Genomic DNA, 15,496 nt, shown 5'->3' on the forward strand with positions numbered 1-15,496 from the left:
ATGTAACGTTCTGTTATAGAATGTGGTTTTGCATTTGCACAGAAAAGTTGCCAACCAGGTGACCATAAAGAAGTAGCCAAGTGGGGACAGTATACTTTGTAATATTATTGAATTTTCTGTTATTTAATAAATGTTATATAGCTTATTTAAAGCACTGATTTGCAGCCAAGAATTTTTCATTTCGGATGAAAATTTTCGTTCCGAATATTTAGGGAAATACATTTCCTTGAATATACAATGGCTGCACTATTCATTCATTTTGTTTAAAACTAATGAAATACTAAATTTTAGTTAAACATTTACATTTGTTTTGGTTAAAACAAATGTAAATGTTTCAAAGCTACAATAGTAACAATACTTATCTTAAAGGGCCAGTAAACCCACCAAATAATGTTATATAATTCTGCACAGAATTATATAACATTAGGTTAGCGGTAGTATGTCACAGATATTTTCCTACAAAAATGTATTTTACAGACCGCCGCTCCTGGCTCTACTGAGAGGTCGTTTTTTTGTTTGTTTGTTTTTTAAGCGCAACGGGCATGCTGTCTAGTTGCAGCCGGCCCGATCGCGCCATTAAAATGAATGTAGCTCGCTTCCGGTCTGGTAGCAGGAGTGAGCTACATTTATTTTAATGGCGCAATCGGGCCGGCTGTGACTAGACAACATGCCCGATGCGCTTAGAAGAAAAAAAACGACCCGCTGAGTAGAGCCAGGAGCGGCGGTTTGTAAAATACATTTTTGTAGGAAAATATCTGTGACATACTTTGATTTAGAAAGCTGCCGCTAACCTAATGTTATTATTCTGCACTATATTTGGTGGGTTTACTGGCCCTTTAACATACTCCTCTTCTTGCCAGAGCCCTAGTCGTGCTAACAGCAGGCTTAAAGGGATAGTATAGTCAAAATGAAACCTTCATGATTCAGATGGAGCATGCAATTTTAAGCAACTTTCTAATTTACTCCTATTATCAATTTTTCTTTGTTCTCTTGGTATCTTTATTTGAAAAAGCAAGAATGTAAGCATAGGAGCCGGCCCATTTTTGGTTCAGCACCTGGGTAGCACTTTCTGATCAGCAAGCTGCTGAACCAAAAATGGGCTGTCTCGTAAGCTTATATTCAAATAAAGAAAGCAAGAGAACAAAGAAAAATTGATTATAGGAGTAAGTTAGAAAGTTGCTTAACATTGCATGCTGTATATAAAATCCATGAAAGTTTAATTTTGACTAGACTATCCCTTTTAATGCTCTGTTTCCAGGACCTGCACTAACTTTAGTGCAGGTCCTGATTTCCGAGTGTGCTGAGCGTCCTGTTAGCGCGGCCAGGTTTCTGGCAAGAAGAAGTAGTATTAACCCTTTAAAAAAAATAAACAGAGGAAACAAATACAGACGATTTTCATCAGTATTTTTTAGTTTTCTTTAAAGGGATAGTGTAGTCAAAATTACACTTTCATGATTCAGAAAGAGCAGGCGATTGTAAGTAAATCTCTAATTTACTCCTATTATCAATTTTTCTTCGTTCTGTTGGTATCTTTATTTTAATGTAATATTAGGAGCTGGCCCTTTTTTGGTTCAGACCCAGGGCAGCGCTTGCTGGTTAGTTGCTACATTTAACCACCAATCAGCAAGCACTACGCTGGTGCTGAACAAAATAATGGTCCGGCTCCTAAGCTTACATTTGTGCTTTTCTAAATAAAGATACCAAAAGAACGAAGAAAAATTGATAATAGGAGTAAATTAGAAAGTTGCTTAAAATTGCTGCTTTATCTGAATCATGATAGTTTAGTTTTGACTAGACTATTCCTTAAATCTTCTTTGGTGCATTCATTCGGATTTTTATTTAGTTAAAGGGACAGTCAACACCCGGCAGAACTTAATACTATCATTTAGATACTCAGAATAAGATGCGCCTGCACCACCTCCCATGTTAAATATCTCTAACGATATGAAGTAATAGTCCACAGCACATACGTTTTTCAGCTGTAGACATGGCCACCAAACTCCTCCCCCTCTTCCTTCATCCCCCTTCTCTAAAGAAGTCAATGCTCGTTCGTGTTCTTGTTAATGCGCATGCGCATTAGAAATTCCTGTCTGCTTGCAAGCAGAAATTTGAACTCCTGCTGGGAATCGCCATGACTGCGGGTAAAGAATCCGACCGAGGATTCTATTCTGATTGGCTGTTTATTTTAAAAAGAAATGTGTTACGTTGGGTGGAGTTTGGCGGCCATGTCTACAGCTGAAAAACGTATGCGCTGTGGACAATTACTCCATATTGTTAGAGGTATTTAACATGGGAGGTGGTGGTGCAGGCGCATTTTATTCTGAGTATCTAAATGATGGTATTAAGTTCTGCCGGGTGTTGACTCTCCCTTTTAAAACAAAAATCCGATTTTCTTCACGAATGTGTATTTATGACAAAACAAATGCACATCTCAATTGATTAATTGCAAAATTTAACATAAATTGATTTAATGATAATCTGTGCAACATTACATTAAGAAAAATAACATACTAGCTAATTTTTCGCTTTATACTGACTTTAGTTTTAGCTGGGTGGTGTGCCCATTAAATAGGTCCTGGGCAGAACACTGATTTGAGCCCCTTGCGTTCGCATTTATCCCCTGCAAATGGATTAAAGACTTAGGTAAAGTCCTGCTCAGGAGCTGCAGTATATTCCCAGTTAGAAGTGGCATACGCATATCCCCGATAATCACTAGCTATATCTTGCTCAAAAGCTAGAGTAAGCAATGGTTGTCTGATTTATTGGGACACGAAACCCAAAATGTTTCTTTCACGATTCATATAGAACATATCATTTTAAACAACTTTCCAATTTACTAATATTGTCTAATTTGATTTATTCTTTTGGTATCCTTTTGTTAAAGAAGCAGCAATGCACTACTTGGAGTTAGCTGAACACATCAGGTGAGCCAATAATGAGGATTATCTGTGCAGCCACCAATCAGCAGCTCCTGAGTCTACCTAGGCATAATTTTCAATAATGGACACAGAGAGAACAAAACAAATTAGATAATAGAAGTGAATTGGAACGTTGTTTAAAATCACATGCTTTATCTGAATATTGAAAAAAAGAAAAAATTAATATAAATATTATTCAATTCGACATGAAATGTGCAAGTGTTGCCTTTCAGAGTTTTGCTTCCATACACTACTCCCATTATTAACTCTGTGTCGGTTGCAAACATCTTAATAGCTAATCCAGGTTTTGGTGCTTTGAAAATAAGCCGTCTTCAGGATCGTAAGCTTATTTTATGGTCCACAGCATACTCCTAAATGTTTAATATTGTATAAAACATTTATGTCCCTTTAAAAAAAAAATTAAAATCACTTTGGTACTTTCAAAAAAGATAAGAAGCTGTCTTGAGGAGGTATGTAAGTTGTTTTGTTTTTTTGTTGTTGTTTTTTTATATATTTTTAAGAAATCTTAAAATTTAAGATAGGAGTTGTATTACCCGAGGTTTCATCTGGTTAAGAATAAAACCTAGAATATATTCTCTAATTTTAAAGAATAGGCACAAAGGCCTCCATTACATATGCAGCAAAAAAAGTCTGCTTCTAGGGTGGTAACTAGCCATAGAACAAGCTATTATGCTATTGTTCGTTCCCAGGTTGAGCGCTTCTCTCTTTTTATTTATGCAAATTATGACACTTAGGGAAGTCTCCCTAAGTGTGATGCGGGAATCCAGACGTGGACCCGTTGCTCGGTGTGCCTAGAGGGATATGGCTGCACCTCACTGACGAGGCCCACACTAGGCCGAAACGTACGTCTGGGGTTTTGCCGTTTCTCTTGTTCAGAGAGGGATTGCCTGGTATTTCGGTGCTAGACTGTACTGTGAAGTCAGGATCAGACTGATATGCTTCAGGAAAGTTCTTTTCTGTGAAAGGCACATATTGAGCAAAAAGAGGCTGCTTCTAGGGTGGTAACTAGCCATAGAACAAACTATTATGCTATTGTTCGTTCCCAGGTTGAGCGCTTCTCTCTTTTTATTTATGCACATATGCAGCGTCGCCCGCAAAATCCTCCGCTGCCAGCTTTTACGCGATTTTGGTATTACATATACGGCGTAGCATACAAGTTTAAGCGGGTATATTTCACCCGTCGCTCGCAATTTTTACTCCCATAGGTTAACATGGGACAGAGTCGTAAATCGGTATCCAATATCCAGCGCAAAGCCTTACAAGGCGAAAATGGAGAAATCTTACTCCATTTTTACCTCGCCATAAAAGGCAGCCGTAGCAGGCCTTGCCCTGAGTATGGGAGCACCGTAACTCCCGAAAATGCCTGCAAAAATAAACTAACACCTAACGCATGCGCAATGTCTATCTACCTGTCAACCGCAATCCCCCACCGCATTAACTAATAAAGTCTATTAACCTCTGTATTCGCCATCAAACCCACACCGCAAGTAATAACTCAATTATTAACCTCTAAATCCGCGAACCCCAACATCACAAACTACCTCTTAAAACTATTAACCCTTAATCCGCCATTAACCCACAACGCAATAAACCTATTCAAGTATTAACCCCTAAACCGCCATAGCCCACATAGCCTATTAAATGTATTAACCCCTAATCTGCCGCCGCCACTATAATAGTTATTAACCCCTAAACATATGTCTAACCCTAACACCCCCCCTAACTTAAATATTAAATAAATCTAAATATAATTACTATTATTAACTAAATTATTCCTATTTAAAACTACTTGCCTATAAAATAAACCCTAAGATAGCTACAATATAATTAATAATTACATTGTAGCTATTTTAGGATTTATTTTTATTTTACAGGCAACTTTGTATTTATTTTAACTAAGTACAATAGTTATTAAATAGTTATTAACTATTTAATAACTACCTAGTTAAAATAAATACAAATATACCTGTAAAATAAAACCTAACCTAAGTTACAATTACACCTAACACTACACTATCATTAAATAAATTAACTACAATTACCTAAAATTAAATACAATTAAATAAAATAAACTAAAGTACAAAAAAAACCCACTAAATTACAGAAAATAAAAAAAATTTAAACTAATTACACCTAATCTAAGCCCCCCTAATAAAATAAAAAAGCCCCCCAAATAATACAATTCCCTACCCTATACTAAATTATAAACAGCCCTTTTAAAAGGGCTTTTTGCTGGGAATTGCCCCAAAGTAATCCGATCTTTTACCTGTAAAAAAAAAGAAATACAACCCCCCCAAAATTAAAACCCACCACCCACACATCCAACTTTACTCTAAAACCCACCCAATCCCCCCTTAAAAAAAACTAACACTAACCCCTTGAAGATCACCCTACCTTGAGCCATCTTCACCCAGCCGGGCAGAAGTCTTCATCCGATCCGGACAGAAGAGGTCCTCCAGCCAGGCAGAAGTCTTCATCCAAGCGGCATCTTCTATCTTCTTCCATCCAGCGAGGAGCGGCTCCATCTTGAAGACATCTGACGCGGAGCATCCTCTTCGTTCAACGTCCAACTGAATAATGAAGGTTCCTTTAAATGACGTCATCCAAGATGGCGTCCCTTCAATTCTGATTGGCAGATAGAATTCTATCAGCCAATCAGAATTAAGGTAGGAAAAATCCAATTGGCTGATGGAATCAGCCAATAGGATTGAGCTCGCATTCTATTGGCTGATTGGAACAGCCAATAGAATGTGAGGTCAATCCTATTGGCTGATTGGATCAGCCAATCAGATTGAACTTCAATCTGATTGGCTGATTGAATTTTCTGTAATTTAGTGTTTTGGTTTTTTTGTACTTTAGTTTATTTTATTTAATTGTATTTAATTTTAGGTAATTGTAGTTAATTAATTTAATTTATTTAATGATAGTTTATTGTTAGGTGTAATTGTAACTTAGGTTAGGTTTTATTTTACAGGTATATTTGTATTTATTTTAGCTAGGTAGCTATTAAATAGTTAATAACTATTTAATAACTATTGTATCTAGTTAAAATAAATACAAAGTTGCCTGTAAAATAAAAATAAATCCTAAAATAGCTACAATGTAATTATTAATTATATTGTAGCTATCTTAGGGTTTATTTTATAGGTAAGTATTTAGTTTTAAATAGGAATAATTTAGTTAATAATAGTAATTATATTTAGATTTATTTAAATAATATTTAAGTTAGGGGGGGGTTAGGGTTAGACTTAGGTTTAGGGGTTAATAACTTTATTATAGTGGTGGCGACGTTGGCGGCAGCAGATTAGGGGTTAATACATTTAATAGGCTATGTGGGCTACGGCAGTTTAGGGGTTAATACTTGGATAGGTTTATTGCATTGTGGGTTAATGGCGGATTAAGGGTTAATCGTTTTAAGTGGTAGTTTGTGATGTTGGGGTTGGCGGATATAGGGGTTAATACATTTAATATTAGTAATGAGAGGGGGGATTGCGGATAAAGGGGTTTTATGTGTCTGGCTTATTTTTTATGAGGCGTGTTAGACTTTTACGGGAGATTTGTTTTTATTTACTTTTCTAGTAAGCGCCGGCTGTTTCTAAAGTGCCGTAAGTCACTAGCGACTCCAGAAATTTGTCTTTACGCTCATTTCTGGACATCGCTAGTTTATCAGACTTACGGCACTTTAGGAACTGCCGGCAGGGGTTTATGTAATACCCCGATGTGCGAGGTGAAATTACGGACGGCGCAGGTTCCCACGCTTGCGCCGAAACCTGCGCCGTATATTTGATCGCGCCCATAGTATTTTTCCTTTCTCTTAGAGTAGCACTTGATTTTATTTTATTCCTCGACTTGTAAGAAATGCAGAGTGTTAAATAAGCAGAGCACTTGTTAGTAAAGCAGAAGTATTCATCCTAATTGAAAGGCAAAATTGTCTTGGTAATTGAAATTTTGTAACTCATTAAGGACTCTTGTAGTTGCAGTTTGCATCTACAGAAACACTTCATGCTTTTTTAATATAATTTTGATTAACAAGGAGTAACGCAGAGGTAAATGTACTGCAGCCTTTTTTTATAGTATATTTGTAATACCAATCAAAATAAAATTCAAACAGTTATTTCTTGCCTATTTACATGCATTGATTTACAGTTTCATCTGAAGTTCAGTGTGAGCCAGCTCTGGTCTTCCTTTAGCACTTTCAGAACCAGGGGTAATTGGGTTTAATAATCTTCCATCTAATTCAAACCCAGTTCCCAGGAATTAAAAGGGGTCAGTCTACACATTTACTGTTTGTATCGACTAGCGTTTGCCTCACCCATTTTTTAAGACGCTAAGAGGGGACTATAACTATTGATAGTCCCACATTCTGCTTAGATATGTGTAGTACAAAAATAAAACTAGACCATGCCTCAGTAGATTAGAGACAGTCTACTCCAGAATTCTTAATCACTTTATTATCCATTCCCCAGTTTTACAAAACCAACATTGTTATATTAAGATACTTTTAAAAAAACGCCTTCCGCATCTTCATGCATTCTCTAAAAAACGAATATTTCAAAAGGCTTCTCTCACCCCCCCCCCCCCTTTTCAAAATAATCGTGTCTCGAAGGTTCCATTGTGTATTAATTTGTAAGTTCTCACAAAAGCAGATCCATCACTTTCCTGTTTTTATGTATTTATATGCACTTTATTAGAATGCCTTTTGAATATGCTGGTTCATTCTAATTAAATGCAATGATAAAATATATGCAGAACTCTTGGTAGCTGTTGTCTCTCCTCTTAAAGTGATGTTTATTGAATTACACAGCTGAAATATAACAAACTGAACTTTTAAGTTTGAATCTTTGTATACCCACAGCTTGCCAGCAGAAGCCTGAGACACCAAATAAAACCCTCTGTGACTATGAAACTTCATCTGAAGGAAAACGATGAGAACAGTACAAAAGTACTACAGACGGACCCTGCAACATTACTTCACATCATTCAAGAGCTAGAGCAAGCTCTTGCAGAGATGAAAACCAATCACTGCCGGAGAATAGTTCGTAATATTAAATAAGGACCTGAAACATGACATCGGCATCTCTTTAAAACATTGTTCAAGGAAAAAAAATTTATATATATAATGTGTATGTGTGTTACTTTTGCATTTTTGTAATTATTTTTTTTTTTAAAGAATTTATCAATATAGGTATATTCAAATACAATGTGCAGACATTTTCAGGACATGTTAAATGTTAACCCTTTTTTTTTCTTCTTCCTTGATTCCTTCAGATTTTAATAATGTAGCCGTTATCTAGTTTTGAGTTTTGTTTAAATCAACTACGTTATTACCACTGTATCTCATTTAAAATACATTTGATTTTTTACTAAATATTTTTGTGTGTGTTTCTTATAAAAAATTCCCACTTTGAGGTAAATGTTTTATAAGCTGCAAATTTGTATGTCTTCCTCTCTACTATAGGTGTGTTTATTGCAGCACCAGAGCGTTGTCTGTATAATTGTCATATACATTCCATTTACTTATTAGTAATATTCTGTCAGTGATATTTCATATCTCATATATGCTGCCTTAATTGTGTTTCTGTTCTACAGTTCTGTGTATACAGAATGCATTAATGTATTCATATTCCATTTGTGCAGAAAGTAACCCCTTAATACTGGTGCAGTTATGTGTGCTAAGAAAGACAATTCAATTTACTTAAAGGGACATTAAACCCCAAAAAATTCTCTCATGATTCAGATAGAGAACACAGTTTTAAACAACATCCTAATTTACTTCTAATTTGCTTCATTCTTTAGATTTCCTTTGTTGAAAAAAATAGCAATGCAGATGGGTGAGTCAATCACACAAGGCATCTTTGAGTAGCCACTAATCAGCAGCCACTGAGCCTATCTAGATATGCTTTTCATCAGAAATAAGCAAATTATATAATAGAAGTAAATAAGACAGTTGATTAAAATTGTATGCTCTTTCTAAATCATGAATGAAAAAAATTGGGTTTCATGTCCCTTTTAAACTATTAACTCCTTACAATATAACTGCTTTTCTACTATTTTCTTATTATATACAATTAATACATTGTGTCCTGTCATAGCCTTCAAACAGCAAGAATTCTGCAGAAGTGGCAACACACTACAACATATGTAATACATAAATAGATGCTAATTATGCCACAAACTCTAACAAATTTACCTCTACATTTTGTAACATTTAAAAAGATGGGGTGGTGTAACCAAGCGCTAAGATAATCCTTAAGCTGTACACAAAAGGGGTCCTAACCAAACCCCAAGTGAGTGAAATGACAGTAAAAGTAGTGAGTACAGCGCCAAAAGGCTAGGGGATGAAGTGAAAGCCCTAAAGGTACTCAGAGGTGTGGAGTACAACTGCTATATTTCAAGCAGTGGAAGATAGTGCTAACCAAGTGGGTTGTAAAAACAGTATATTTAATACAAAGGTAAAAATCTAAAAAGGTTATAAAAATACAAAGGAAATACAAATAAAAATACAATGGTAAATAATTACAAAATTCCTACATTAAAATCTTCAATTGTAACAGTGAGAATTCATGGATCCATGATAAACAGGAATATGATAAGTTGAGGATGTAAACCTTGATGTTTAGCAACGGTAAAATGAATGGTATGATAGTGATGCAAAGTGATTCTCAACTAGTGCAAACAATGACATAAGATATTCGAGTAATAAAAGTGAAAAATGATGAACAGTTTAGTATGCAAATGGCACTGCAGTGCAAAAAAATGACTGTTTATGCAAAAAAAAAGGTGGAAACGTGAAAAAATGATGAACAAAATGAAGTGAGGTGACACAATTAATGTGAAGCAGACCAAAAATTGAGAAGAATGTGAAAAACACAATGATGTTCAACAAATGTTAATGATGATCAGAAAAGTATATAATTTGTAATCCAAATGAATAAAAGCAAAAATTAAAAACAAAATCAAAAGAACCTTGGATCCTGGTGATGAAATTCCCTGGGCGAATCCCTAATAGCGGTCAGTTGTTAATTCAATGTCCTAAAAACGTCCCTGTAAAAAGAATGTAAACATAGTGTAATACGTCCACAATGAAGTAATATCCTTGAAGTGGTGCTTAACAGTGGGTCAACGCGTTTCGGCCCTGTAACAAGGGCCTTTATCAAGACTGGTAAGGTGATCCCAAATGTGCCTTTTAATTTTTGCTTTTATTCATTTGGATTACAAATTATATACTTTTCTGATCATCATTAACATTTGTTGAACATCATTGTGTTTTTCACTTTTTTCACATTTTTATTGGATTTTTTTCATCTTCTCAATTTTTGGTCTGCTTCACATTAATTGTGTCACCTCACTTCATTTTTTTCACCATGTTTCCACCTTTTTTTGCATAAACACCGTCATTTTTTTTTGCACTGCAGTGCCATTTGCATACTAAACTGTTCATCATTTTTCACTTTTATTACTCTAATATCTTATGTCATTGTTTGCACTAGTTGAGAATCACTTTGCATCACTATCATACCATTCATTTTACCGTTGCTAAACATCAAGGTTTACATCCTCAACTTATCATATTCCTGTTTATCATGGATCCATGAATTCTCACTGTTACAATTGAAGATTTTAATGTAGGAATTTTGTAATTTATTTATCATTGTATTTTTATAACCTTTTTATATATTTACCTTTGTATTAAATATACTGTTTTTACAACCCACTTGGTTAGCACTATCTTCCACTGCTTGAAATATAGCAGTTGTACTCCACACCTCTGAGTACCTTTAGGGCTTTCACTTCATCCCCTAGCCTTTTGGCGCTGTACTCACTACTTTTACTGTCATTTTGTAACATTTTATGAACCTGCAAATAGTCGCATATAATAAAGGTTCTGTGTATTTTAGTCTAATTTAAATGTAATAGAACTCACATTTGGGGGTGCACAAACCTCCAGTGCCTGTTGCCTCTGGATGTGAAATGTATATTGGGGGTGGAGAGTTTAAAGTTCAGCACATTTTCTGTTGTATAGGGCAGCACACAATCTATATACACTACTGCCTGGAGCCAGTCTCTTGAGTATTCGTATATGCTGATTGATATTCACACCCATGACTGCCACTCATCCACATAAGCAGTCTCTGTTTCCTCTAGGATTGTTCTGGGGATGTGTGTGACCTGATTCAAACTATAATGTATAATAATTATAAAAGAGAATTGTTTTAATTGTGTATTGCAAAGTTGTTTAAGCCATTATGTGGGAGGTGTAAATAGCCTTATTTCTTTGTACTCGTTCATATCTCTTTAAACATGTTTCTGAGGTACTCTGGCATCTCATCATGGTCCTGAGAGCTAAAATACCATGACACTCTAAATTCTGTAATTTAACAGGTTGGCTATTAGGATCAGTTGATGGCCATTTTGGGGTTAGCCAAAACAATGAAGGGTGGTTTAATCTTGCTTTATAAACTACTCCCCTGTCTTTGTATGCAAACTACATGCAGAAACATCAGCCCTTAGCTAGATGCCCCTAAACATCCTCCGTATCCAGCTGTATACCCCAATGCTAGAGCTTAGACAAGATGTCCTGTTTAATGGGCACACCATCCGGCTCATTTTACTGACAAGCTAAAATGTAAGCCAATATTAAGCTGAAATTAGCTCATTTTAAAATGTTTCAATGTTTAGTGTACAAAATATCATTAAGTCAGTTATGTGCTTAAAAAGGGATAGTAAACCCCAAATTTTTATTTTATGATTCAGATAGAAAATACAATTCTATTATCAAATTTTCTTAATTCTCTTGTTATCCATTGCTGAAGGGACAGCATTGCACTACTGACAGGAAGCTGAAAATATCTATTTAGCCAATCACAAGAGACAAATGTGTGCAGGCACCAATTAGCAGCAGCTCCCACTAGTGTATGATATGTGCGTATTCATTTTTTAACAAGGGATACTAAGAGAGTAAAGCACATTTGAAAATAGAAGTGAATTTAAAAGTGTCTTAAAATGACATGCTCTATCTGAATCATGCAAGTTTAATTTTGACTTTCCTATCCCTTTAAATAACATTTATAAATAACTGAAAATGTTATAATATTGTAAAGAATTACGCTGCCCTCACCTGGCTAATTCATCCTATCACACAGTGATGAGAACACCAGTAGTGATATAAACTATATAACTTGCAATTGTACATAATGCTTTTATGTAAAAGGTATAGTTTTAATTTTGATCAGCAGATGGCAGAAGTCTCCTCCTTAGTGGTGATTCATAGAGCAATGTGTTTTAACACTGTAATGTACATTAAAAATATTATTACCCAAAGGATTCAATAAAGAAATACGAGAGAGTAATGAACATGTGATAAAATATCAGTGCATATGCTATATTTACAATGTGTAAGATGATGGTGTCCTTAATCATGCAATATGGGGAGATAGAAAGACCTCATATAAAGTCTATTTGCAGTGCAAAGTCTTTATGTCCAAGTCGTTTTAGTAATAAGGAACATGATATTCATTCTAAATCACCTGAAAGTGATGCAGCACAGCTGTAAAAGCTGAATAGAACATAACACATGGACATCTCTGTGTAAGATCTTATCCTTAGCTTGCAAGATAATAAACTTCCTAAGAGACATTTATTTACACTGTGTATTTACTTTTGTTTTTAATATATATCTAAGAATAAAACAGTTACAATGTTTTCAGTTTCATTGGGTATATTATTTGCATGACATTAAAAAAAAAAAAAATCAGGAATGCACAGATTATACATTTTATACGGAACTCTAATCGATGTGAGTAGTTATTTGGCACCATTTATGACACAAATTTAGGACTATATTTAAATCAATCTGTTTTAGCATTGTCTCCTTTATATCTATATAGTTTGTCATTGTCACATATACTGTGTGTGTGTGTATATATATACAGGTAGCCCTCAGTTTACGCCGGGGTTAGGTTCCAGAAGGAATGGTTGTAAATCAAAACCGTTGTAAATTGAAACCCAGTTTATAATGTAAGTCAATGGGAAGTGGGGGAGTTAGGTTCCAGGCCCCTCTCAAAATTGTCATAAGTAACACCTAATACATTATTTTAAAAGCTTTGAAATGAAGACTTTAAATGCTAGACAGCATTATAAACCTAATAAAATAATCACACAACACAGAATATATAATTAAACTAAGTTAAATGAACAAAAACATTTGCTAAACAGCATTATAAATCTAATAAAATAATCACACAACACAGACTTCACTTGCATTTTTGTGCAAACAGTTCTTTCTATGCATTCCAATCTGGACTGAGTTATAGACCGGAAGTTCTTGTTCCTTTGAAATCTGCTCAATAGCTCATGTCTGCTTAAACTTATTAATTTCAGCTTGCTTGGCTTTGCTGCAACACAAGCGGACAGCTCCACCTACTGGCTATTTTAATAAATGCACTGCTTCTCAATGCTTTTCAATAGCAGTCACATGACTGGAAAAAAAGGTTGTTATTCTGAAACGGTGTAAATTGAACCGTTGTAAAACGAGGGCCACCTGTATATATATATAATATTACACTTTTCTTTATAAATTACTTTTTTTTTTTTTTAGCCTGACTAAAGTAACTAACCATTCAGCTATGCAATAGTGGCTGTAGTGTACCTTTCTTCTTTGAGGTAAACGTTTTGTATAACACAGAAAAGAGGAGAAAATCTCTTCCTAAGTAACAACAGAAAAAAGCTTGATAAAAGGTATTCCAAACTCTTGGTAAGTATGTTTGTACTGATAAACAGATGCTGAAGACAATTCCACAAGGATGAGATGAGCAGGACAAGGTTATTAAACATGGAAGAAGAACCTTCTGATGTTTTAAATGTTAAAGGGTGAAAAGAGATGAAACGTAAAGCCGAGAAAACAAATACAGTAAAATACCATTTTTTATATCTTTAATAAAGTGTAGAGTATACATCACAGAGTTAAGATAATCCATATTTTATTACAAGACCAGAAATTCACATTTTTCAAGTTTAAAGTAAAATCACTCAACTATATTAAATGTAACATGAGCAACTAGTGTAAAGTAAAACTATTGGAAAGTAGAAAGATTAGTCAACTGCATTCAAAATATCTTGAGGGCAACATTTTAATGTACTTTAGCGTATGAAGAATCTTGACTGGGATGTGCTGAAAACTAGCCTCAGCCATAATCCATTTAATAATTTTAGAAAGAGTTGGACAATATAGGACTTTATTAAGCCTTTTATTTTAATACTAGATGTTTATCCATTCATTGCATCAGGGTCCAAAGAGAAAAAAGACAATGGGGGAGGTTTATCATATTCCGGGCGGACATGATTCGCTATAGCAAATCATGTCTGCCCTGCATCGCTGAATGCTGATAGCATACGCTGTCGGCATTTAACATTGCACAAGCAGTTCTGGTGAACTGCTTGTGCAGTGCCGCCCCCCTGCAGGGATGTCAGATCGGGCAGATTGATGTCCGGCGCCTCAGAGGGACGCGTTAAGGAGCAGCGTTCTTAAGACCGCTGCTTCTTAAATACTGTTTCCGGCAAGCCTGAAGGCTCGCGCGGAAACAGCTGCACATAGCAGCATTCGGGGTTTAGTAAATCAGCCCCAATGTTTCAAGCCTCCTATAGACTTGATTAGAAATATTGTTCTTTTTCTCTTTGGACCCTGATACAGTGAATGGAAATAAAGGTCCTGTTTTAAAGTAAAAGAGGTTGGCAATCATTTTGTGCTTCTTGATTTGAGTGTTGTCTTCTAATTGTGATACGGATATAGTTGGAGAAGAGACAAGCATTAATAGTTGAAGTCTGAAAGGAAGAATTCTGGACTCGTATACTTTCACAACTAACCACACAAGCTGGGGCTATTGGGAAAAAAATATGTTAGCAACAATTTCATGCAGCTCTGCTTATTGAGCAGCAAGTAGAAAGAGGAAGTTATAGGACACTCTATGGGCTCAATTGATCAAGCGAGGGTGGACAGGGGTTTACATATTCTCCCCTGTCCATCCCATCTTGCCTCTGGCGGGCAGCAATCCGCTGCTAGAATTTACTATTGCACGCAAGCGCTATTTAGCTATCTCGCGTGCAACACCGCCCCCTGCCCGGTCTAATGACCGCTGCTTGATTAATACTGACTGCAGGTTCTCTTGTGAGAACCTGCAGTCGTAGGGGAGGAGAAGGCTTGATAAATCGAGCCCTGTGGATTTTACATTGGTGTTTCTTCAGATTAAGCAAAAATATGCCATATCATTTGCAACAGATTTTCTTACTTGATGGTCTATGTAAAGTTTTTTATATGTTCTCTATGTTTGTGCTTATGTTATCTGCTGTGATTTGGTAGGCTACATTTGATCAGTAAAGAAAATAAATGCAAAATATGATTCTCAGGTCTTGTAATAATATCCCAGACTGTATATTTTAATAATTGTTGAGTAAGAGAATTTCCAAATACCAATAGTAACATTATAGACTCACTGATTTCCTGGAAATATCTATATTTTTTGATAGTTGCTTGCTAAGGCATAAAGTCGCTTAGAAGCTAT

The 15,496-nt window shown here is 35.4% G+C and overlaps 1 protein-coding gene across 1 annotated transcript in view; it reads left to right on the forward strand.

Moving 5' to 3' along the window:
• The window catches only part of COMMD2 (COMM domain containing 2), a 24,228-nt gene extending 15,921 nt beyond the window's left edge, over positions 1-8,307 (forward strand). The window contains exon 5 of the mRNA XM_053708995.1: positions 7,795-8,307. Within this exon, the coding sequence (XP_053564970.1) occupies positions 7,795-7,992 (198 nt within the window). The 3' untranslated portion in view covers positions 7,993-8,307. The remainder of the gene's footprint in view (positions 1-7,794) is intronic.
• Positions 8,308-15,496: the final 7,189 nt, after the last annotated feature.

This window comes from Bombina bombina, chromosome 4, assembly GCF_027579735.1.
Source record: "Bombina bombina isolate aBomBom1 chromosome 4, aBomBom1.pri, whole genome shotgun sequence".
Classification (NCBI taxonomy): Eukaryota; Metazoa; Chordata; class Amphibia; order Anura; family Bombinatoridae; genus Bombina; species Bombina bombina.